Source organism: the organism of the source record quoted next, unplaced genomic scaffold (assembly GCF_019419815.1).
Source record: "Pyrus x bretschneideri cultivar Hongxiangsu unplaced genomic scaffold, Pyrus_bretschneideri_v1 Contig33, whole genome shotgun sequence".
NCBI lineage: Eukaryota > Viridiplantae > Streptophyta > Magnoliopsida > Rosales > Rosaceae > Pyrus > Pyrus x bretschneideri.
In genome coordinates, this window is record NW_025999646.1 from 762,591 (window position 1) to 787,405 (window position 24,815).

At 37.0% G+C, this 24,815-nt stretch overlaps 4 protein-coding genes and 1 pseudogene across 4 annotated transcripts; all 5 read right to left on the reverse strand.

Annotated features, from left to right (window-relative positions):
* Nucleotides 1-5,850: 5,850 nt before the first annotated feature.
* On the reverse strand, nucleotides 5,851-9,986 carry LOC103951209 (integrin-linked protein kinase 1). The gene is made up of 12 exons (XM_009362516.3): nucleotides 9,519-9,986; nucleotides 9,318-9,392; nucleotides 9,068-9,163; nucleotides 8,763-8,848; nucleotides 8,549-8,669; nucleotides 8,016-8,095; nucleotides 7,749-7,811; nucleotides 7,384-7,493; nucleotides 7,119-7,204; nucleotides 6,789-6,910; nucleotides 6,388-6,499; nucleotides 5,851-6,269 (listed from the first exon to the last, which is right to left on the reverse strand). Exons 1-12 carry the CDS (start codon nucleotides 9,843-9,845, stop codon nucleotides 6,165-6,167), a joined length of 1,383 nt encoding a protein of 460 aa, XP_009360791.2. The 5' UTR covers nucleotides 9,846-9,986; the 3' UTR covers nucleotides 5,851-6,164.
* Nucleotides 9,987-11,632: 1,646 nt separating this feature from the next.
* Nucleotides 11,633-13,225, reverse strand: LOC103951210 (cyclic phosphodiesterase). The gene is made up of 3 exons (XM_009362517.3): nucleotides 12,802-13,225; nucleotides 12,650-12,704; nucleotides 11,633-12,043 (listed from the first exon to the last, which is right to left on the reverse strand). The coding sequence occupies exons 1-3, from the start codon at nucleotides 13,111-13,113 to the stop codon at nucleotides 11,838-11,840; spliced, it is 573 nt and encodes a 190-aa protein (XP_009360792.2). The 5' UTR covers nucleotides 13,114-13,225; the 3' UTR covers nucleotides 11,633-11,837.
* Nucleotides 13,226-13,811: 586 nt separating this feature from the next.
* Nucleotides 13,812-16,017, reverse strand: LOC103951326 (cyclic phosphodiesterase-like). The gene is made up of 2 exons (XM_048591443.1): nucleotides 15,438-16,017; nucleotides 13,812-15,335 (listed from the first exon to the last, which is right to left on the reverse strand). Exons 1-2 carry the CDS (start codon nucleotides 15,745-15,747, stop codon nucleotides 15,322-15,324), a joined length of 324 nt encoding a protein of 107 aa, XP_048447400.1. The 5' UTR covers nucleotides 15,748-16,017; the 3' UTR covers nucleotides 13,812-15,321.
* A 2,797-nt stretch (nucleotides 16,018-18,814) lies between these two features.
* LOC103951208 (oil body-associated protein 2A-like) lies at nucleotides 18,815-20,197 on the reverse strand. Its single transcript, XM_018648414.2, is given in 5 exon segments — nucleotides 18,815-19,242; nucleotides 19,245-19,328; nucleotides 19,522-19,719; nucleotides 19,847-20,048; nucleotides 20,050-20,197. Coding segments are annotated over 5 exon segments (744 nt in total). The 5' UTR covers nucleotides 20,140-20,197; the 3' UTR covers nucleotides 18,815-19,072.
* A 2,153-nt stretch (nucleotides 20,198-22,350) lies between these two features.
* LOC125480499 lies at nucleotides 22,351-24,699 on the reverse strand (annotated as a pseudogene).
* Between the last annotated feature and the right edge of the window lie 116 nt (nucleotides 24,700-24,815).

Genomic DNA, 24,815 nt, shown 5'->3' on the forward strand with positions numbered 1-24,815 from the left:
GACCTAATACCATAAATGCATCATAGATTATTCATAGTCAATTGCAGTTCACCATAGTTTTCACTGCTTTGAAGGGTTCTATTTTTTCGTAGTTTTTATTATTATTTTTCAGTAGTTTTTATTAATTTGTGAACTAATTATCATGATTCTAAAAGGTACCAGCCATTAGAGGGGCGGCGGATAGGGCTCTAGCGTCTAGGTGATTTTTTTTTTTTTTTAATTTTAGTTAAATTTATCATACAACATAATAATAAATGTCTACTATTACTTAAAAAAAAATACATAATTAATTGTATTGTGATGTATAAATTGCAAAATTGAGTGAAGTATTGGAACATATTAAAAGCATAGGGAACAAGCATATAATAAGTGTTTATCAAGGTATTCAACAAGTTTCTTACGATTTAATGAAAAATAAATAAACGCAAAATGAAATTAAGTTATCTATTCTCTATTTATGTGAGAGTTGCGACCTAGGCAAGTGCTAGACGAGTGAATAGGCAGATCTAGGCACTCTTTCTTAATGTCAATGTTTAGGTATTAATCATCGAGAGAAAAACTAACAAAAAGTCCTCAAAAACTTTAGTTTTAATGAAAATGACAAAATAAATGTGCAAGTGAATAGTACTGAGAGTGACTTTTCAAGGTAAAAATGTCTCTTTTGTTAAAAGTGAACAATGCCGGAAGCATTTCATTAAGATTTCCTTTGGGATAGCGGCGCTAGCATGAGATTTTTAGAACATTGCTAAGGGTCTTGTACAAGATGGTTATATTTAACTTCGGTGATTCCTCCCCCCACACCCCCCCCCCAAAAAAAAAAAACAAAAAATACACAGTTTTGAATTTTGTTGTTTTTTTTTTTTTATTTAGTAGTATTCTTCTTGACTTGCAAGTAAAATGTCTTAATTCAATTCTCTTTAATGGTCAGTTCAAAACAAATTGTGTGTATTAAAAATAAAAAAAATAAACATAAACATAAAAAAAAATATAATTAATATTTGTCCAATGAATGTCCACCTAATACAGTTGCCTTGGCCCAACTTTAAGTGATGCATTCAGTAACCAATGGGTGACTCTTTCAATAGCTTACCAAATTTAGCTAAAGGATCTGCCGACGTTTAAGCCTTGCTACAAGGCAGCTAGCAATGATATATTTACAATGTAATATGAACTATAGACTTATCATTGATCTTTTTATGCTTTTTTTCTTAGTTTAGTGTCGCAAGGCTTGTAGAATAATTTTGAAATTATTATCCACCATATTCTTGATAAATTCTATATACACTTGCCTTTATTCACATCCTTGTGAGTCGTGACACATTAAGTTATTAAATTTAATTATTGATGTTCTACAAAACTACCTTATTAGAGGTTAGCTCTTATGTTAGGGATTTGATTTTTGCTTGGCTGCTATGTGATCTTGGTGCCCTGCTTGCGGTGGTGATCTCTGCCTCCATGGCCGGTTGTGTTTATCCAGTAATCGACAACGGTGGCATGCAGCTCCTCATGACAACGAGTGAGTTCTTGATCTTATGCCCATGGATTTTGTTTCAGCGAGATTAGTAGGTTGTAAATGGGTCTTTAAGATCAAGAAGAATGTTGATGGTTCAATTCAGATGTATAAGGCAAGACTGGTGGCTAAAGGGTTTAATTAAGAAGAAGGTATTGACTATGGAGAGACATTTAGCCCAGTTGTTAAACCAACAACAGTGAGATTAGTTCTAGCTTTATCTGCACATTTTAGTTGGACACTAAGACAATTGGATGTGAAAAATGTCTTTCTACATGGCATCTTGCAAGAAGATGTGTACATGGCACAACCACCTAGATTTGTTGATACCAAACATGAAGACTATTTTTGCCGATTAGATAAATCCTTATATGGATTGAAACAGACACCAAGGGCATGAAATGAGAGATTCACTAGTTTTCTGCCATCTTTGAGGTTCAAATCCACATATGCAAATTCATCTGTTGGCGGTTCTATGGTGATCTTGCTATTATACGTTGATGACATACATGCATGCCCAAGTAGAAATTGCCATGCAGAAGATGAAGCTTTCACATTTAAAAATTTCCAGATTGGGTGATTTAATTTAATTTTAAAAACCTTGGCCAGCAGGATTATATTGTAATCCTTCTCAGTGAGATTGCAAACATGACAGTAGCCCTGTTCTAACGAAGGTGACATGTAATCAGTATTTGATATTTTTGCTTTATGAATCCAGAGTCCAAAGGACAATCATGATTGCATTTTCTTTTGGGTGGTTTGGTATTCTTTCAATTTCCAACTGTGGAAATTTCTAGTACCCACGATGCACACTAAAGAAGGTAAAAAATTACCAACAAGTTTTTCCTTGTCAAATTTTAGGACGTTCCGTTTGATGTTGCGACGTTGTTTAATGTCTTCTAAAATAAAATCCAATTTTACGTTAAATGAAAATTTGCAGCTAGAATTGTTAGCTTGATATAAATCATTGTTATATTTTTGAAAAGAAACTTAAGTTTTTAGGGTCAAGTACTGTCTAATTGTATGATAATGTTCAACGTGTGTGTGTGTGTGTGTAAGGTATATAAGGTAATTTAACCAAAAGTCAATAAAAACTTTACTATTAAGCCATATATCAATGATATATTTTTGTTTTGGACTTAATCAATGATATATTTTTGTTTTGGACTTAATCAATGATATATTTTTATTAATTAGGCATATGTTCAATGATGAACGCCACATGGGCTTTAAGTCATTATAACTAGTTAGAATTTGACTATTCTATCCTTCTCTTTCTTTCTCTCTCCATAATTATCATATAAGCTTAAGTTATTATAAATACGGATTTAGATTCTCCCCAGATCAATATTGTGGAGATCTTCCGGGCCGATGGGTCTCATCCATTGATACAAATCCAATAGCCAAAATCTCTTATCTTTCCTATTTTCCCCTCAACTCTTCTCTTTCTTCCTCACTAATTGAAGCTCTCAACCTAGAACCACCAACTCCCTAAATTCCAAATTAAATTCAACCTCACCTTAGAATCAGCCACAACATCGCCACAACCCACCCAACCCACAACCACCAATTGCTCCCTCACCTTAACCTCTCAAAAATCAGCCCCAACACCACCACATCCCTCAATTCCAAATCCGTTAACCTTACAATCTCAGCCGATGTTAACGAAACAACAAAGATAGGGGTTGTGCAAACCAATGTCTTTTCGTTGCAAATATCTTTTTCATAACTATGGAAGAATTAGAGAGAGAGAGAGAGAGAAATCTAAAAGATGAAGAAGAAGAAAGAGAGATGACAAATAAAAAGCTAAAAAACAGTAAGGGATGGCAAAAAAAATAAATCAGACTTAGAACAAGTGAACTGCAATTGAATTTGGGGTTTTGTTAACAATGCTGGGGTATGGGGGCCGTGTGGGGGAGAAAGAGGAGTTGAGGGGGAGGAGAGGCGGAGGAAGAGGCTTTGGCCGTTGGATTTCTATTCTTATGGAACTGATCTTGAAGGGATCTTAATCCTATAAATAGTTACAACATGTATATTTTATCATTCTCTTTCTCTCTCGCCCTTCATTTACATGAAGGAGTCTACTCAACTAAAAAAGAAAAGAAAAGGGAACTAGGAAACAGACACATCATTGCTGTGTCCGAATCCAAGTATAAAAAAACAGAACCAAGAAACAGACACTACGTTATAATGTCTGATTCTAAATGTAAAAGATAGAGTTAGGAAACAGACACTACATTATAGTGTCTGAATCTAAATGTAAAAATCAAGAATCTCATGAGGTGTGAAGTGTAGGAGAAAGTGAGTGATGGAAAAAATAGAACCAGAAAACGGATACTGCAACACAGCATCTGCATCTAAAAGTGAAAAACGAAACAGGAAACGAACACTGCATTGCAGTGTCTAAATCCAAATGTACAAAGGAACATGTAGGAGGCGTGTGAGTGATGGAAAAAATGAAACCAATAAATAGACACTGCAACGCAATGTCTGAATCCAAATGTAAAAAGAAAATCAGGATACAGACACTGCATTACCGTGTTTGATCCGTATTGACTTATTCCAAATATAAAACTATGAAAAAGGTGTGTTAGTTAAAGTGGATGCCAGTTGTAGTTGTAGATTTTGTAATTTTTGTTTATTTTTTATGCGTTTAAGTATCACAATACATGATTGACCTATTTATAATTAACATAAATATTATTGATTTATTGTTAATATTGTAACTTTTTTATTAATTTTTCAGAAAATCACCCATATATATATATATATATATATATATATATATATGTTTGTGTGTGTGTGTGTGTTTGTAGAATAACACGTTTGTTTATTTTTTAAACCATTTCCGTGTTGAAAAATTTTATTTGAACTCATCATTTGTTTCTTTAGGCTCATCATAAAAATTCAAATATGAATTATTTTCTTACCCTGTTACGCGATGCATTTAACATAAACAAGTAAAAACTTCTCAGTAGACCCAACGTCTGCAGTAACTATTACAATAACTAAACACCAACTATATTCAGACGTTTTCATAGCGGAAACCAAGTTCATGTTGATGAATGGATGGCGTTCGAGTTCAAAAGTTGGAGCCTCAAAAGGGGGTATGAATTGATTTTAATTGAGTTTTCCATGATTTACCACTTGTTTGGTTGCATCGTGGTCGCGGATGAATTCGGCCGGCCAGCACCAAAACTATCGGGAGAATTCAGCAGAGGTCTGCACAACTCAACAGGCAGACATCGAAAAATAAGCGGAATTAGTTGGTCTGCTACCGAAGTAGCCTTCACTTTTGTTTTTAGAATTTAATGGTTTCCAACAAGAACATGGTGTTAGGAATCTAGGTTGCTTGAAAACTAGGTCAAATAAGAAAAGAGAAAAAGCAATTGGACAATTTAGGGCCTCAATTTTTCTTCCAATTTTAACCTTCCAAAAGAGCATGTGGTCCAATATCTTAGTGTTGAGTTTTTACCCTTGCGTCCCGGGTTTAAAGCTTTCTCTCTCCTAAATTATCATTAAAAAAAAAAAAGATACCTTCCAAAAGATCTTGTATAAGTAATTTGGTTGGTCCAACTAGTGAGTTATTTGGAAATACAAATAGGAAATATTTTTGCTCATCACTCTCAAGTGATCGTTGAATGAGTTTAAATTTTGAAATTTGTCTATCCACTACATATATCTCAAAATTTAAACTCATTCAATGATAATAAATGGAGTGGTGAGCATCACAATCACTTGAGAGTAGTGAGGAAAAATACACCCTATACAAAATATGAGCTCATTTCATTACGTTGGTCAATTGGTCCAACTATCTCTTCTTGCCTAATTGAGCCATAAAATAATTAGGTGCAACGGCTAGTTTGATCCATGATATGAGAATAAGCTCTTCTCAATGGATTTCGCTTACACAAAGTTACATTACCAAAGCACAAAATTAAGAGATTTTGTTGTATAAGCTAACCAATTTGTGACCACAATACATGCAATGCCAAAAGAGGCACCAAACTTATGTTGGGGTATCCGGGGAACAAGGCTCCAATCTGCATGTGGCTTGTCTCTCAAACGTCTCTCTTTCACACTATGCAAAATTAGTTATTTAGTCTAGATATTTTCAGTAAGATGAGTTGACCAGGATAATATGCCCACTTCGTCGCATCAAAATTTGATTTTCTCTCCTTATAGATTAGAATAATTTAGAATCTGACGTTGCAAGAATATAAAAACATTCTAGAAAAATTTCCCATCGGTGTAAAGAAATAAGGATGGTAACAACCATTAGTTGATTCGTTGATTCATGTTCACAATGTCTTGAACATAAACAACGTAAAACTTGGACAAAATCAAATTCAAAACAATATCATTCACCATCCAAAGGTTATACAAAGTTACAAGCAACCTTTATCTATCTTACAAATTCAAAAGCTCGGCATGAGCACAAAGTTGACCGTATTACCGGTGTCAAGACTCACGAACAAACTGTAGTTTCATGCGAAACATGTTTCAGTCTCAGCCCAGAATATATATCAGGATATCAAGGGGAGAGTGAAAAAAATTAGGAAGCAATGTTACAAAAAAATAAATTTTGTCACCAAGCAGGGAATGAGTAACTTCGGTTGGTTGGCTGTCAAGACAATGAAGAAACAATTCCCATTTATATGCTGCTGGTAGAACGTGATGAACGACTTCTGCCGCTTCGACCAGAATTATCCTTCCTTATCATGGCTTCAAGGTTTTGAAAGCATTTCAACGGTCTAACCTGTACATGTTATATGGAGGGGGGTGAGGGAGACGAAGAGAGAAGGAAATATTCAGCTATGCAAGTAACTAGTCATGCAGGGATGTGTAAGTTAACAAAGCAATAGCAAAGAGGTCACCTTCCAACGCCTTTTATGACCAAGAGCGTTATACATAGATTCCAGCCTCAATATTATTTGCCTAAATGCTGGTCTTCTAGCTGGATTCTCGTTCCAGCACTCCTCAATCAACCTGTGAGCAGGCATCACATTAACAAAATTAGCTAAGGTTTTATGACCCCAATACACACAGGTTAAAATATAAGTTCTTCTGAAAAAAAGTGAATTCTGATTTGCATCCCAAAATCACTGGCTAAGAATTTGACAAATAAACGGCAGTTGGTTGCACTCCCAAGAGAAAACACCAAAAGTCGTGACAAAATCCCACAAGCATTCAAGGATTCCCAGGAAAGAAACTCAGAAATTGAAATTACTATAGGATAAGTTGAACAAGGTTGTTCTTAGAACCATATAGCACTTACTCTCTCAGACCATGTCTATAAAGCTTTTCTGGAGCTCTAAAAGGTGGGCGCTCTTTTACAACATATGCTTTCGGAACTTCATTATCTTGCTTGGCAGCAAATGGTGGGCAGCCTTCTATCATCTACAATACAGCTCTTACAAAGTCACTAATAAACCAAATCAGGTAGTAATAACTTAGTATATCCATGATGCATTTGATATTATGCTCTTCCACAATAACTTACTACTAAAGACAAACGTTTACTTAGACGAGGGTGTATGCACTATGATGGCATACAAACAACTTTATAAACACTGTTGGTCCAGATTTAAAAATGAATCATATTTACCTCTTGTAGAATTAGCGCAAAAGAGAAAACATCCACTTTGGTATCATATTCTTCATTCTTGAAAACCTCAGGAGCTATGTATCGACCTGTCAATGACAATTAACACGTTCCACTCAAAAACTATATAAGCAAAGGAAAACTATGTACGAACTCAAAAATATAAAATCTTTTTTCAAGGAAACTACATGAACTATGAACATTTTTTGGCTAGGATCTATGCAACATATTAACCACAATGGTGTATTCCCAGAAAAACAATACTCACATGAAGTATCTTGACAAATCAAAGGCCTATCCTCTTTAACTGTCGTCAGCAACTTGCTAACTCCAAAATCCGCAACTTTCAGGTGCCCGGAATCATCCCGCAATATATTCCTGTAATCTTACTCGTAAGCAACCTAAAGTTAAAACGCCGAATTTTCCATGCTATTATGGGTAACAATGATTCATCTCTTTGGAATTTCAATGATAATATGAGCATATGCTTCAAGCAAAATGAGGACATGGGGGAGAGGGAGAGCACTTGGCATTTAAATCACTTAAGTGCTCAGTGGAATGGGATTAGATTGTCATGGGTTTAATTCTTGCCAAGTAAAAGAGAAGGCCACTGAAGAAGAACAAGAAACTTACGAAGGCTCAAGATCGCGATGAATTATTGGTTCTGGCTTATTCTCATGCAAATAACTCATTCCTCTGCAAGATATCAAAAGATAAGTAGTGAGGAAATATCGAAGTACAATACATGATTTTGCTTTCACAACACAAATCAAGCAACCAACTTTTCAACATTGTAGCTTCTAATAATCGAGCATTCATTTAGTACATAGTCTCTCTTCATTTGTTAGTGAAGGAAATACAGAACAAGATAATCAAAGCCAATTCAAACTAGTACCACACCTTGCAATATCAAGTGCAAATTTTACAGCTATGGTTGGTTTTAGCGCTCCTCTTCTTTTCAAAAATGCACGAAGGTCTCCCTGCAATAAAAAGACAGAAATAAAGATCTAAAGAAAACTCTAAATTTGCATTTGTTTTAATCTCTAATTTGACTGTTCTCCTCTCCAATTTTTCTCTCCGCACACCTCGGAGGAGGAATGCGAACTGAACAGAGTAAAAAGTTCTATGAGTACTATTATTCACACAACTATGCCACTAACACTGTCATGCCTAATTGATTCTGCAATTTTCAATGGAAGCCTAAAACCAAATTTGAGGACTAACATATGCAAAAGAGGATGGTGTTCTAACAGTAACAAATTCAACTTCACACTATAAGATTGGAACCTTAACTTTTACTAGTAAAGATTATGAAATATACTCTTGGTACTATTTTGAAATACAGAACAATAAGAACTCAGGAAATAACCGAAACTTATATAAACCATGGCATTAATATTCCATGTTAAGAAGACCAATGGAATGGAAAATACCTTAGGCAAATATTCTATTACAATCATCATTGGACTGCTTTGTGTCACTGCACCCAGAAATTGGACTACATTTGGATGTCGTATCCTTTGAAGCAACGCAAGCTCGTCACTGAATGCCTTCCTGAAGAAAGACCAAATTGATTTATAATTCAAAAGACCATAATGCTACAAATAATGAAGTGGAAAAACCATGAATAGTTTACAGTCAACCCACACTTTATCCTCGTCAACAAGCACTTCCTCCGCAAGCATTTTCACAGCAACCTGTATTCCCCGCCAGGATGCGATACAGTACGTTCCCTGTGAAGCAACGTACGGTTGAACAGAACCAAATAAGGCGAGTAACAATACTAAAAAAGGCACAACATCCAATTAAACAACTAATCGAAAAATGCTTATGAAACACCCAAATTCATACAAAGATAAGATGGTTCCAACTCCAAGATGGGTAATTGATAACAGGGGAAACAAGAAATGGCAAATCCGTATACCCAAGTTATCGAAAAACAAAAATTTTACCTTAGTAATGTCAACACTGTTGGTAAAGTCCAGTTCTTTGGGATCAATTTCGTACTCTGGGACTTCCCTGGCATGGTTAACGTGCATGGGAGCCATCTGAATGTTACATTCATACAAATTAGAATATAAAACAAGCATAATATACAAAATTAAAACAAAACCCAAATCATAAAACACATTGAGATGAATTGGGTTTGTTTAATTTTCCAATATTAAAAGTTCAAATCAGCTAAATTAATCAAAATGGTACCAGAGACTTTGCCCCACGCTTATCCAGAAGCTTGATCACATCGTGGTTCTTATAGTAAATAGCATCTGCAAGAGGCTGTTTAATCAACGTTAGATTATTACAAATCACTAATTAACACACACTAATTCTCCAATTTTCAATTTCACATTGGTAATCGGGGTTTTTATTTATTTATTTTAGTTATATAAAATTTTCACTTACGGTGCTCCCCCATCGGTCTTTGGGGTTAACGTCAGCTCCGCGGTCAAGCAGCAGCGAAACGACGTCGGTGAGCCCCTGACACGCGGCGACATGGAGAGCCGTCCGATCGTCGATGTCCCTGAAATTCACATCCACTCCCGAATCCAGAAGCTCCTTAATCCCATCCAAGTCAGCTTCATTGGCCAAATACATGAGCTTCACTCCGGGATCGATCCCCTCCGGATCATCCTCCAGCCCCTCCCCCACGCGCTCCTCCAGCTCACGCTCCGGCGCCAGCGACGACTGCCTCCCCAGTGGGAATCTCAACGGCGTCGCCTTCAAGTCCATTGCCAGCTTCTCAGACAAGCTGGAATTTTGCTTTGCTGTAGTAGCAGCAGAAGTGCTTTTCTGTGGTAGCAGCAGAAGTGCTTTCTGTACAGCAATTTGCTATACACGCGACGGATTTGTAGGAAAAGTGCTTTTAGTTCTAACGCTTTTCTTTCATCTTTATATTTTCTGGTGGTGGGTTTCACGTGGGGCGAGCGCGTGGAGGGAAACTTCGACGTTACGGCGAAGACGGTGCATGTTAAGAAGGGTTATTTAAAGTGAGCTGGGGTGTTAGGTGCGCCTCACCAACGAACTTGTCCACGGGACCATTAGGGTTGGGGTTGGGGGTGCAGTGTGAACTGTCGAGTGTGCCGCAAGGGAATACCAGGGTTTTTTCCCTTTTTCCGGGGGAGATCGTGAGGGAATATTAGGTTATTAACATATTTTATTATTATATTTAATGTACCAAATCGTTTTCCTAGCATATTGAAAAAAATTTCGTTATTACTTATCCAGCAGTAACACGAGTTTGAAGATTCGTTTAATAAATGCAAAATTACTATTTTACCCTTATTTTTTTGGGAGTTCATTTTAAAACATGATCGTTGTAAAAATATTGAAAGTTTTACCCTTTTTCCTTCTCCCTTCATATATGTAAAATAAAAATAAAACACTAACCCCCCTCCCCCCACCCCAACCACCCAAGCCCGTCTTGTGACCCCGACTAGTATAAATTTGTCTTATGACCTGTTGTATAACGCAACCATTCAATTTGAGAGGGATCTAAGTTGAAAGTCTCATAAAAAAAACACATGAAAATGGAACATATTAAAACCATAGTGGATTAGTGATCACCAAACCAAGCGTTTACTTAAAAAGCCCCATCCTCTGTGACAGCTTTGAGCCTTTGACAATTGACATTACAACAAAACCTCCAACTTGTTAATGTTCTTGATCAAGAGATGACAGGGACACTGAAACAGAACCTGATTACAAGCTTAATCATAAGCACGCAGTAAGAGAACTAATTCGATTCGAGGGTGCACTCTGCAATCTTCTCCCAGGACTTGAGAGTTATATCTTCGGTGTCGGTTTTGTACAACGCAAGGCGAGTAACGGGGAAGCTCAGGCCGGCAATGCTCTCGTCGAGAGTGTTAGCTTTTTCTTGCACCTTCTTCTTCTCTTCGTCGGTCAGATCACCGTAAAGGATGCTCAAATGCGGCATATAAGCTGCAGGCCAAACATAATACCATCCAGGAATCATCAATCCTAAACCAAGAACAATACTTTTAGTTGATAAAAAATAAGGCTTTTTAGCCTGGTCCTCCAGATTGACTCGTCGCTTTGGTCCTAAGATTTAAAATCGATAGAATTAGCCTCTAAGTTTGTCCATCGTCAATCATTTTGGTCATTCTGTGAAAAATCTCCGTTAAATAAAGAGTTATGACAACTTCAGCGACCAAAGTGAAGAGTTATGTTAATAACAGCGACCATTTTGGACTAATACAATATCAGAGACCATTTTGGGCTAATACCTACAAAAATATATCTTTTGAAAGATGCAAACTATCTTCTTTTAACAATGTGAAAGTTTGATAACTATTTTGTTTTTAGTTTTCACAAATAATATTGAGTAGCCACATTTATGCATCAATCGTTGTCTCAGCCAATTGAAGGAGAACACCCACTATTGATCAAAAGCATAAAGATATCAAACTTAATCTTTAGCAACTTCAATTAACAGAAAAAGAAAAATTAGCAGGAACCCACATCTAAGTTGAAAGTCTCATAAAACAAACACATAAAACTGGAACATATTAAAACCATAGTGGATTAGTGATCACCAAACCAAGCGTTTACTTAAAAAGCCCCATCCTCTGTGACAGCTTTGAGCCCTTGACAATTGACATTACAACAAAACCTCCAACTTGTTAATGTTCTTGATCAAGAGATGACAGGGACACAGAAACAGAACCTGATTACAAGCTTAATCATAAACACGCAGTAAGAGAACTAATTCGATTCGAGGGTGCACTCAGCAATCTTCTCCCAGGATTTGAGAGTTATATCTTCGGTGTCGGTTTTGTACAATGCAAGGCGAGTAACGGGGAAGCTCAGGCCGGCAATGCTCTCGTCAAGAGTGTTAGCTTTTTCTTGCGCCTTCTTCTTCTCTTCGTCGGTCAGATCTCCGTAAAGGATGCTCAAATGTGGCATATACGCTGCAGGCCAAATAGAATACCATCCAGGAATCATCAATCCTAAACCAAGAACAATACTTCTGGTTTGATAAAAATAAGGCTTTTTAGCCTGGTTCCCAAGATTGACTCATCACTTTGGTCCTGAGATTTAAAATCGATAGAACTAGCTTTTGAGTTTGTCCATCGTCAATCATTTTGATCATTCTGTGAAAAATCTCCGTTAAATAAGGAGTTATGACAACTTCAACGACCAAAGTGAAGAGTTATACCAATATTAGAGACCATTTTGGACTAATACAATATCAGAGACCATTTTGGGCTAATACTTACAAAAATGTAGCTTGCGAAAGATGCAAACTATCCTCTTCTAACAACGTGAAAATTTGATAACTATTTCGTTTTTAGTTTTCACAAAGCCACATTTATGCATCAATCGTTGTCTCGCCAATTGAAAGAGAACACGAACTATTGACTAAAAGCATAAAGATATCAAACTTAATCTTTAGCAAGTTTAATTAACAGAAAAAGAAAAATCAGCAGGAACCTACATCTATTTTCTCCTCCTCTCTCACTTGCTCCCAATCCAAATGAACAAATATAAAAATAAATTAGTGCATTAGAACTTACGGGTTGAGGTTTTGAAACCGAAACGGCCAGAGCAGTGAGCACTAGCTTCCACCACCTGAGAAAATCAAACCCCAGAAACTAATTTTATTAATACCTCGTATTAAATTTCCATTAATCCCAGAAAAAGGGAAGAAATTGGAAAAGTTAAATACCTGAGGGGTCGGATTTATGAGGAGGAAAACACACTGGTAAAAGAAGGTGCCGGTGGCCACGCGATCAACCTTGGCGTCGTAGGCCTTGAGGCCCTCAGAAGCCGATCGGAACTTCGCGAGGGCGTCGTCCAGAGTCAGGCTGATGGCCCCCACCACGGTGATGTGGGGCTCGAACTGTGGACCACCGAACTCGGCACGGAGGCCCTGCATCACCTTCTTCAGCCTGGCGGCCACGTTATCCGGCGGGAGGGCCCACACCGAGTAGACGTTCTTTACTTCCGCTGCAGTAGATGCGGTTAGTGGGTCTGCCATGGAAACTGAGGAGTGGATGAAGAGGAGGAGAGAAGCCCAAGGGTCTAACACTTGCTAGGATTTTGGGGATGATTTTTTTTTTGTTTTTTTGGGTATTGATTTGCTCATTCTAGCAAAATAAATACAATATTGTGGTCACATATTCGAGGCATAAATAATGGTTTAGAATAAAGTTTTTATGATAGACTTTGGATTCTGTCCAAAAATATAAAAAAAGACTTAAGACTCTTTAGATCAACGGTCTTGGTTAATCTAAACTTTGAGAAGTTAGTCACTTACTATTCGATTGAATGGTATTTTTTTTTTATTTGTAAATAAAAAAATATAAGTTTAAATCTCGTAGATGACGAATTCACAATCAATTTATTTTCTATATAGTATATCGTTGAACCAAAAACTTAGAGGAGAAAAGCCACTAGACAGAATATATTAACAACGTTCAAAATCTTCTCACGTAATAAAAGAGAAAACTAACAAAAGTTGCATTGTTTGTTAATACTAGCAGGAATAATGTTGTAGTATCTTTACGCTGAGTGATTTTTAAATTGGGGAGTGAGATTTTAGCTCTTCACATTACACTTAAGGTTTTAAAATTGTATCAATTTATGCATTTTGTCTTACGAATATTTGTATAATAAAATTCGTTTTGGATTGACATGTAAGTCATATTTGTACCAAATTAACTAAAAATACTCAATAATTTAATGAGAATTTTTTTTGTTGAAGAAAAGTACGATATTTCAATCAAATTTTTTTTAGATGTTATCCATTTTATAATTCAATGAAAGTTGTCATTAAAAATAAAAGTAATTATATTATACTGTGCATATATATGTACGTACTCTTCTAATTATCTATCGTAAAACCATGCATGCTCGTCCACGGAACCATGCATGCTCGTTTAAGGCAAGGGTGTGATTTTCTTCATATGTCCACCGCAAAACCCTTGCCATGCAGGTTCCAGTAGTCCGCCTGCGGATTGACCACTCTGGCTTCGCAATCTCCACCCTCATAAAAAATAAAAATAAAAACACAAAAACAGCAGGGAACGTATTAAAGTCACAGTGGATTAATGGTCACCAACCCTAAGCATTTACTTAAGGAACAAACACAAGCTGGCAAAAATGCCCCAGCGCAAGAGAATTTTTGCCCAAGAAAAAGAGAAGAAGATCGAGACATGACAGGGACACTGAAGCAGAATCTGATTGCAAAGTTAACTTATATAGTTAATTCATATATAAGCAGCTGTAAGAGAACTAGTTCGATTCGAGGGTGCACTCAGCAATCTTCTCTTCGTGATCGCCGTTGATTTTGTGTAATGCAAGGCGAGTAACGGGGAAGCTCAGGCTGGCAATGCTCTCATCGAGAGTGTTAGCTTTTTCTTGCGCCTTCTTCTTCTCTTCGTCGGTCAGATCACCATAAGGGATGCTCAAATGTGGCATATAAGCTGCAGGCCAAATAGAATACCATCCAGGAAACCAAGAATAATACTTTTGGTTATAAAAGTAAGGCATTTTAGCCAAATGGTCTATGAGATTGGCATGATTTAAAATCGATAGAACTATTTCTAAGTTTGTCCAACATTAATCATTTTGATCCTTATGTTAAAAACTTTAAAATCACAAAAATATCCTCAAGTTTGTCCAACGTCAATCATTTGCGTTTCAAAAAAAAAAAAAAAATCCTCAATTTTGGTACGAAAAGACCAAAATGATGGATTTCGGACGAATTCAAGGATCTTGATTTCAAATATCAGGGACCAAACTGAAGATAGTTATGTCAAACTCAACTATTTTGGCTAATACTTACAAAAATGTAACCTTTTCGAGAGATGCCAACTATCTTCTTCTGACAACGTAAATGTTTGATAACCATTTCGTTTTTACTTTTCACGGATAATACTAATAATAAGTAGCCACATTTATGCTTTCAATCGTTGTCTTGCCAATTGAAAGAGAACACCAACTATTGATCAAAAGCATAAAGATTTCAAACTTAATCTTTGGCAACTTTAATTAACAGAAAAAGAAAAATTGGCAGGAACCCCCATCTATTTTCTCCTCCTCTCTCACTTGCTCTCAAATCTCAATCCAAATTAACAAATATTAAAATAAATCTGTGTATTTTTTTTTTAACAAGAAAAATAAATTAGTGCATTAGAACTTACAAGTTGAGCTTCTGAAACCGAAATGCCCAGAGCAGTGAGCACTAGCTTCCACCACCTGAGAACATAAAATCCCAGAAACAAATTTTATTAACTCGTATTAAATTTCCATTAAACCCAGAAAAAGGGAAGAAATTGGAAAAGTTAAATAAATAAATACCCGAGGGGTCGGATTTATGAGGGGGAACACATTGGTAAAAGAAAGTGCCTGTGGCCACGTGATCAACTTTGGTGTCGTAGGCCTTGAAACCCTCAGAAGCCGATCGGAACTTCGTGAGGGCGTCTTCCAGGGTCAGGCTGATGGGCCTCACCACGGTGATGTGGGTCTCGAACAGAGGACCACCGAACTCGGCACGGAGGCCCTGCATCAGCTTCTTCAGTCTTGGGGTCACGCCATCCGGCGGGAGGGCCACCACCGCGTAGATGTTCTTTACTTCCGCTGCAGTAGATGTGGTTTGTGGGTTTGCCATGGAAACTGAGGAATGCTGAAGTGGATGAAGAGGAAGAGAGAAAACACTTGTTATGATTTTTATTTATTTTTTATTTCATTTTTTTTCGGTGTTGATTGCTTGGATTAATAATGGTTTAGAGTAAAGCGTTTTGATAAACATTGGATTAAAAAAAAATATAAAGAGAGACTTTGAGGGGTATCCACTTAGTGGAAAGAGATCATCTCCGGATCTCTTCCACCAAGGCTATCGGATCAAGTGATTTGGACCTTTGAAATTTCATTCTACAACCCACCTGTTTTGAACTCTTAAAGGCTATAATAATTTTTGGCCGTTGGATGAAATTTCAAAGGCCCGAATCACTTGATCTGGTGGCCTTGGTAGAAGAGATCAGGAGAGGATCTCTTTCCCCACTTAGTATCTGTTAATACTACTAGTATTTATCTTCACTTGTAAGTGAGAAGTTTTAATTTTAAATTTCGTGAATGGCGAGTTCGTAGCCAACTTATTTTCCCTACCCTTTAGTGCAAGGGTAATGCTAGGGAGACCAACTTTTAATTAATTCTGTAAATCATATGATTGTTGATGATTAGATTATTAGAAGTGTTGATTAACGTGTTTATTTTCTATTGGCGAAACATTATATGATTTATAAATTTAGTCTAAACAATTGGTTTATCTATCATTACATATTAGTGACAGATCGTATAACGAAGTCGTATTAAAAACTTAAGAGGAGGTAAAGTCATCTCCAACCGAAGGAGGGTTAGAGGGCTCCCTTTAACCCTATAGCCATCCAAGAAATTATATTTTAATGAACAGTGTTAGGTCATATTTCATACAATCTCTAACTTAGAGGGCCAAATGGTCATAGGTCAAACATAGCCATGTAACAAAAAATCATCTCTAACCGAGAGGACCAAAGGATTATAGGTCAAACATAATTTATTATTTTAATTGAATTAATATGATTACTTAAATTAAACTACCTTATTACATAAGGTTTTCGGACATATTAAAAACTACAACAACTTCAACTACTTTATTTTAAAAACTACAACTTAAATTTAAAGACTACAACAACTCAAATTTAAAAACACAACTTAAATTTTAAAACTACCACTCAAATATTAAAGACTACAACATCTTCAATTTAAAGACTATAATCATCATCTTCATTCGCCATTGTAAGAGTATAGTCAGATTTAAACAACTTCCGTCGAGCCATAATTTCCCTCTTTTTTCTATCAAAGTATGTCTTACTCATTGGAGTGTAATCTGAAGTGTTCCTTCGCATGTTCTTATCATCCATCTCTCTCTTCTTGTATTTGTTTTGCCCGTTCTTCGTGCCTACAGTTCCTTTCTTCCGCGGCAAGTGTATTTTGCTCCACCATTAATCGCAATGAGGACGCCATTTCCTTTTGAAAGGCGTGATCATCCATTGCCTTGCTCTTTTCCTTCAATTTTCGGGCCTTATTTCGTCCTGTAGCCCTAGGTATGGAAGCTTCACCTGGAAACAGATTTTTTACCCTTATTTCTTGAATGGTAGGAGATCCATGTTCATCCCCAACTGCATTTGAGGAAACATTTCCGAACACCGACGTAGGACCAAATCTTTCTTGAGATGGATCTTCAAATAACACCCACCCTTTACAAAGTTCCCAACAACCATGATGACTAAAGGGTTTCGAGTTGTCCTCCATATACAATTCCTCCGCTTGGCGTACCTATAGATATAATTACAAAAATTAAGGGAAATTAATTTATGAAATTAAACGTAATATAATTAATATTTAAAATAACTTGTGAAAACACTTACTTCGTCGAAGTAATTGGCTCCGCTTTCATGTCAGCTTCTGGCCTTTAACACTGCTTGATGCCATTTATCAAACTTGGATGAAGATGGTTTTTTACATCTTGAAGAACAACTCTCGTGGTTTTGGGAATTCGGTGGAGTGGGGCCTTCTAGAACTCATAGTACTTTTTGGACGTACGAGTCCAAACACCTTCACTTGTTTAAGAACTCTCTTTCACACTATCTTCCGAGATCCATCTATAAGCCCTGCAAAGAGCTTCATCTTCTTTTCAGGTCCAAGCCCTTCCTTTAATTACAGATGTGGTCATTTGAAAATTATTGAAAAAGATTATTGGAAGAGGTAAGAGAATAGAATGTGAAGAATTGAAATAAAATGAAGATAGTATGGAATGGTGAAAATTATGTAAGAAATAGTGTAGGAATGGCTTAGGTATTTATAGGAAGAAAAAAAAATTAGAAATTTTTTTTTTTTTTTTTTTTAAATTTGTTCGAATTTTTTTTCTTCAAATGCAACTGTAACATAACGTCAGCTAACCGTTGCTTTTGAATTTTAGACCGACTCGGGCTGGCTGGCTCCTTTGGGCCAGCCGATTGGCATGTTTTCCAATTTTTGGCCCGGTGAGGCCCACGAGCCTTTTGACCTAGCCCTCGGTTAGAGACGGTTTCCGTGTCATTTCAAACTATTTTTAGCCCTATAACCTTTTGATCGGGTCTATTGAAGATGGCCTCAGTAAGCCACTATGCGGTGAGAGTAAGTTGCTGTTGCGATGAGGATGCATGAGCCTACCCCACCCAAAGCAGAAACTAAAGGGCATGAGTAAGGTGGTCCGTGCTGTTGGGCTCAAAATCTAAAGCGGATACTAGGAATATGCCATTAGGGTTAAAAATTTTCCAATGGAATAAAAGAGAGAAGTAATAAATGTTGCATTGTTTGTTCATACTGTATATTTTAGGTCTGGCGTGACTTTCAAATTGAGTCATGAAGTTTGAATTTTTTCACACATTACATCTTGCGGTTTTAAAAACTGAACTAACTTATGCATTTTGTCTAAAAAAATATTTGAATCTTAATTAAACTGGCGACATGTTGACATGTGAGCTATATTTGTACCAAATTGACTAAAGCCTCATCAATTTGATGAAAAATTAGATGTTCAAATAGACAAAGATTTAAACCGATACAATTACAAAACCTTATGATGCAAGTGAGAAAATGAAACCTTATGGTATTTGAAAAATCACTTTAAAGTCAAAACTTAGACGTACTGTAGTTTTACCCTACTTTTATTTTACCTACAACAATTATTAGAGGCTACATGCTCGAAGAGCGTAGAGGCCGAAAATATTAATGCACAGGAACTTCAATGTATAGATAAGAACAGTACAGGCTACACACAACCCAAAAGAGCCAAACCACAGATCCAGATCCACAGTTTGTACATACAAAAGCCAGGCAGCATTCACACATTTTATTCTTTTATTCATGGCGGTACTCTTCTAGTTATGTATACTAAAACCATGCATGCTCGTCTATGGAAAGGGTGTGATTTTCTTCATTTCGGTTTGCTTAACGTCCACCGCAAAACCCTTGCCATGCAGCTTCCAGTAGTCCGCCTGCGGATTGATCCACTCTGGCTCCGCAATCTCCACCCTCGATGTCTTCAAGGCATCCGTTGATATGTTGTATTTGGCATCCCTCGTTTCAACAACTCCGGCTTCACCATGCCTAAATTCACCGGTTGAGGTGACATCATAAGGGCCGGTGCTCCCAGTGGAAGTCGATCACCTAATTGTAACAACCCACAACTTCATCAATAATAAATCAAAGTAACTAATTTAATTTTTAGAAGAAAAAAACATGTACCTAATCAAAGTAACTATTCTTTCTATACAAAAAATTATTCTATCTCCAGCTCTTATGAACACAAGTGCCCTAAGTTTTGAGCGCATGTGCCAAGCGGCGTTATCTTGTGACTTACCTCGGTCAACTTGCCATGTGCACCAGAATTTGCCGTAAGTTTTGGCCAAATTCTGGAGCTCAGGTTGGCCAATCATCTCAGGGATCCGAGGATTGACCCAGAGGCCGGCTTTGATCTCGTAAGCATGTGAATGCCAAAGCTTTTGTTCATCCGGAGGCAGCGACTCAAATATCTTATCAGACACAATATATTCTACACCTGCACAAACATGACAAATTGCAAATTAAGCCTTAGTTAACCCTAATCGACCAAAAATAGAAAAGAAGAAGCCCAAAAACGAATTGGCTTGGTTTTAATTGGATTGTTACTTGTCAATTAATCTTACCGATTAGGCGGCCGTGGGAGTCGTCAGAGTCGTAGACGGCGCACTGGAGGAAGTCCTGGTTGAGGCGAGTGACGTAGTGGTGGGTCTCGATCTGACGAGTCATGTCGTGGCTGTAGAGAGCAAAAGTGCACACGTGCTGGCTCATCTGGTTCACCGGCTTGAGGGACTGCATCATCTCGGCGCCCTTGTCCAGGACTGTGCTGTTCCATCGTCATCGGCTTCCCCGGAGGCGTTGGCTGATCTCCCGGCCTGGAGGCGGGGTTCGGAGTCGGTGTCTTGTCACTTGAAGCCATCTCAAAACGACGTTGTGTCTTGCTTCTGATCTCAAATATACAGTCTAGTCTGCGTGTATCTCTGGTTATAACTGCTAAATAACCAGAGTTCAGAGGGAGGAGGAATAAATAAGTGGATGGGAACGTACGTGGGTGTTTTGGGAGGCTTCCACGTGGAACTGCATGTTGCATGGGGAGGAGTGAGGTGGCCGAGGCTTGTGAGTTGAGGCTGCCAAATGTGGAAGATTAGAGGAATGATATTCATATCATGTTTTTGTACCACATTTTCATATCATCTTAGGTGGAATTTAATATGGACAGCTACATTATTTGAATTAATCAAAATTTTAAATTTAGTTTATTATTTAATAAACTAATAATTAAGAAAAATTAATTAATTAAATGATGATTATAGTATACGATAAGTCTTTATTTTTCATTTCCTTGAGTTTTGCAATTTTTTCAAATCACAGTGGCTTCTAAGTACTTAGGTTGCTTTGGTGGCTTCTAAATATATTGAGGTGAGCTTAAAGAGTGGAGCAACACTGATATCTGTACAGTTCGTTTGGTACTTGTGTTCGGTCAGAATCTTTGATTCGGTTTGTCCGGTCCGGTCCGGTCTGATGCAATCCAAAAGGATAGGTTGTCTTCGGGTTGAGTCGTGCTAGGCTGACCTTAAACAAGCGTGGGTCGTATTAAAAATCGCACTATAAGAGTAATTCTACCTCTAAAATATGAATTGGCTCAAAGTACGTTTAATTCATTCAAATAAATTGTAATTAACTCTAATGAACAGTAATTGATCAAATGTATTTATATTTCTAAAAAATAAGTTGAGCAAGAGTCTAGTCAATTCGTATTAAAATATTATTAAATTTTTTTATAAAATAATAAAAAATAATTTTATTTTTAATTTCGGATAGAATTTTTAACCAATATTTTCACATCATGTAGTCATTTTTCAAAAGTATAATTTTTGTGAAAGATGGTTAGGTATTTATATATATATATATATAATTCTTTTAATATTTTTTTTTTGTCTTTTAAACATTTTTATAATTTTTTATTAAGTTAATTAATCTGGACCATTAGATTTAAAAAATGATTAAATCCAACAGCTCAAAAGTGAACAGATGGCCTACGGTAAGATTCTAACATTTTTTTTAATGCTAGAACGCACGCTCATACACTTGTGTATCCCACACACCAATGGCAAAAAAAAAAAAAAAAAAAATCACATGGCTGACGTCAACCTGACGTCATGTAGGCCAGCCTCTTGCTCAGTTCATTATGTGCTGGACTCAAAGCTGGCCTCTACTTTGGGCCAGCCTATTGGGTGGGGTGAAGTGGGTTTTTAGGAGGGGGTGTTGGTCTGAAAAATAGACTTTGAGCTAGCACATTTGTTAGGAGTGAAAATGCTTTAAGGATACCCATGGAAAGTCACAAACGTTATATGTGCTCTTTGATCTAAAAGGGCACGAATGTACAAATGGCTACGATCCAGGTACATGTAATGGGTCCGTTACCTCTATCGTCCTGGCCTGCAATACAAGAGCAATTCTATTCGTTTGAGGAGGATAGATGCAAGTAAGGGTACGTAATACGTCTTTATCATTCACTAGAAATAATATTTGTCTTTGTGCAACTCTAGATAGGTAGGGACTATTCGCACATGAATTTTTTAATCTTTTGCATCGTCGAATTATGTATGAACTATCGACAAAGTGTGCATGAATATTCTTCCATATATTTTTTTTTTCCGTCATCTCATTTCCCATGACTGGGTCTTGAGAAACACACACCCAACACTCAATTTGCCTTTTCACTCTTTTTTTTTTTTTTTTTTGTTAAAAAATATGAAGAGTGAAAAAACAAAAATAGGAGATTGTAGTAAAAATAGATTTTGAGTTGTGGTATGATGTGGTGTTGGGAATGAAGAAGATGGTTGGGTATTAATGGAATAATAAAAGAATTCCCTTTTTTTTTTTTTTTTTTTTTTTCAATTTTTACCTTAGATTAATTATGACCACTGATTTCCCTCCCATTCAAATCAGATGCAACATAATGTACCTTGTGTAATTTTTTTCAATCTTAAGAGTCTCCTTAGCATTTTTGATTGAAGATGTATTATCCGATTTTCACACGTTACATTAAACCATATGTATATAATAGCTGCTATTGTTTCTTTTTTTTTCTTTTTTTTTTTTTTTTTTTCCTTTTTTTCGAATCCTCTCAGAACTCGTTAACCTCAATTTCCTTCTTGTTCTTCTTTGAAACTAGCATGGGGCTCCCAGGGGCCTATACTTGTACCTCTTTGTAACAAACACATAGATGAAGAAGTTGATCAAGCTCATCAATGAAAGCAACCAATAGAAAAGATTCAAATGATTCAAGTTAATGTTGTTCCCAGCCAACCAGCCTCCACTTTTTGTGTTACCCTTGTTGCATTGTTCACAATCTTAACCAAAATGGTGCTGAAGAAATACCCTAGTGCCATGGAGCTCCACAAAAAGCAAGTTGAAATTGATTTCAACCCTTTGGGAGCCTCCGAGTAGAAAAACTCAAGAAGCCCCACGTAAGTGAACATGTCGGCGATTCCAAAAATGAAGTACTGAAAAGACAGCCAGAATGTGCTGATTGGCAATGGCTGCAGGACCGGCCTTGCCAACAGCATGTTGTGCTCTCTTGCCACATCTTTTCTTTTAACTTCCATGATTCCAGCCACACCCATGGAAACACATGAGAGAACTAACCCTACCCCTATGCGCTGCAAGTGCGTTATGCCAGAGGGTATACCGGTGAACTTACTTGCAATGGGGACGAAGACACGGTCGTAGACAGGAATTATGATGATGAGGAAGGCCAGGGGGATGATGGGGAGTGAGGCTGGTGGGATTTTGAAATGTTTGGTGATGCTCGTGTCCATGGTGAGAGCTTGTTGGATTGAGAAGGTTTGGAGCTGTGCCAGGCATAGAGTCATTATAATTGTGCAGCAAAATATTGGGACCAAGCCTAGGAGGATTTTTGCATTTTCCACTTGTGTGACTCTGCAAAGTTTCCATGGGTTTGGAGGCTGTTGTTCATCAACTTCCCCTCTTTGGATGGATGCTTTGTCCAAAAACCTGAATAGAAATTTAATTATGTGTTAGGCAAGGAACTAATAACAAGAAGTTTTCTTATGACGGGAATAGAAATTCAATTATGTGTTACCAAACAAGTTGGCATGTTTTATTGTGAGACTGAATGAGAATTGAAGATTAGGTTTAAATTTGACTGAATGCTCGGTCCTAATCCAGTTGAACCGATAACATAACATATCAGATATCTGGAAGTTAGTAGTGAAATTGAAGCTTCACAATTGGTGTCCTTTAAAGGGTGAAGATCTTATGTTTTGGTAAAAATTTAAAAGGTACCTGAAAATGGGTCTGTGAGGTAGGAATTCTTGTTCAAGAGAAGCTTCCTTGTCTTTACTAATCTCATACAATTCTGCGGGGTCTTCTGGAAGGCTAAGATTTCTGTTACGGATGGCTGCAACATACACCTGAAACGGACATGAGCAACAACTCAGCTAGTTGTGATTAACGTTTGATCTTAACAAGTATATTTGGAAGCAATCATTAAGAATCTTCCTTTTACCGGCCTTACTAATTATAAACACCAATAGGAAAAAGAAATATATACGTAGTGACTTAGTAAGGTTTTTACACCCAAATCTTGTTTTTGATTTCCCCCACCTTAGTATTCGCTTGTATGAAGCAAAAAAGAAAAAAAAAAAAAAAAAAAAACGGAGAAAAGAAAGACAGACTTGGAACTAGTGTTTATAGAGTTGACAAAAGAAACAAACCTGTACAATTTCAACTATGGCACTAGTTCCTCTGATAACTTGTATCCGATACACCGGCAATCCTGCAAGAAAGATAACCACGCCCAAGAACATGGCGATGGTACAGAGCCCAAATCCCCAATCCCATCCTTTATTGTCTTGAACCCACACAATTAGGGTTACACTGACTACACCACCCAAGCACACAGATAGCAACAGAAAGTTGAAGAAGCTAGACATCTGCCCTGTCTCTCTCGGGTCTGATTCGTCAAATTGATCGGCACCGTGTGATGGCAACGTGGCCTTCAGCCCAGCAGCGGAGGCAGCCATCGTGTAGAGAGCAATAAAAAGAAGGGCGGCATTTCCACCTTCAACTTTCTCACATTTAGCAGTTGGATCAAAGACATTGCAGACTGGTGGCCTGAGTTTAGGGAAGTGAGCTTGCACAGTCATTAGTGCTAGTCCCTGAAATGAAAATTTACAACACGTATATGCATAAAAAAAAAAAAAAACTATTGAATTGCAAATTATACACAAATAGAACTGTTTACAAACTTTGAATTGAAAAATAGAACCGAGGGTCATTGAACAGACAATAAGTTGTATCCAACACAATTTAGAGCTATTTTATTGTCTATTTAGCATCCATCCGGTTCTATTTCATTAAAGGTTCATAACTCGTTATATTTGTGCATTTTCTGCGATTTATGTGAGTAATTTGAGTATTTTGTGCATACCACAAACTCGAAGCACCCGGAAATAAGAAGAATTTTGAATCTGCCAAAGAAGGTGTCTGCAAGGATGGCCATGAGAATGGACAGAATAAAGCCAGTTCCCATGTAGTTGGTGAGTTCGTTAGCTGCATCTGCTAGCT

What these genes read in the sequence shown, in the direction of transcription:
- LOC103951326 (XM_048591443.1), bottom strand. Translation starts at nt 15,747, where the DNA reads ATGGCAAACCCACAAACCACATCTACTGCAGCGGAAGTAAAGAACATC.
- LOC103951209 (XM_009362516.3), bottom strand. Translation starts at nt 9,845, where the DNA reads ATGGACTTGAAGGCGACGCCGTTGAGATTCCCACTGGGGAGGCAGTCG. An exon ending in CTTGTTGACGAGGATAAAGT is followed by an intron (nt 8,670 to 8,762) that starts GTGGGTTGACTG and finishes GTCTTTCTTCAG; the next exon opens with GAAGGCATTCAGTGACGAGC. An exon ending in TAATAGAATATTTGCCTAAG is followed by an intron (nt 8,096 to 8,548) that starts GTATTTTCCATT and finishes TTTTTATTGCAG; the next exon opens with GGAGACCTTCGTGCATTTTT.
- LOC103951210 (XM_009362517.3), bottom strand. Translation starts at nt 13,113, where the DNA reads ATGGCAGACCCACTAACCGCATCTACTGCAGCGGAAGTAAAGAACGTC. An exon ending in TCATAAATCCGACCCCTCAG is followed by an intron (nt 12,705 to 12,801) that starts GTATTTAACTTT and finishes TGATTTTCTCAG; the next exon opens with GTGGTGGAAGCTAGTGCTCA. An exon ending in CGGTTTCAAAACCTCAACCC is followed by an intron (nt 12,044 to 12,649) that starts GTAAGTTCTAAT and finishes TTTGGCCTGCAG; the next exon opens with CGTATATGCCACATTTGAGC.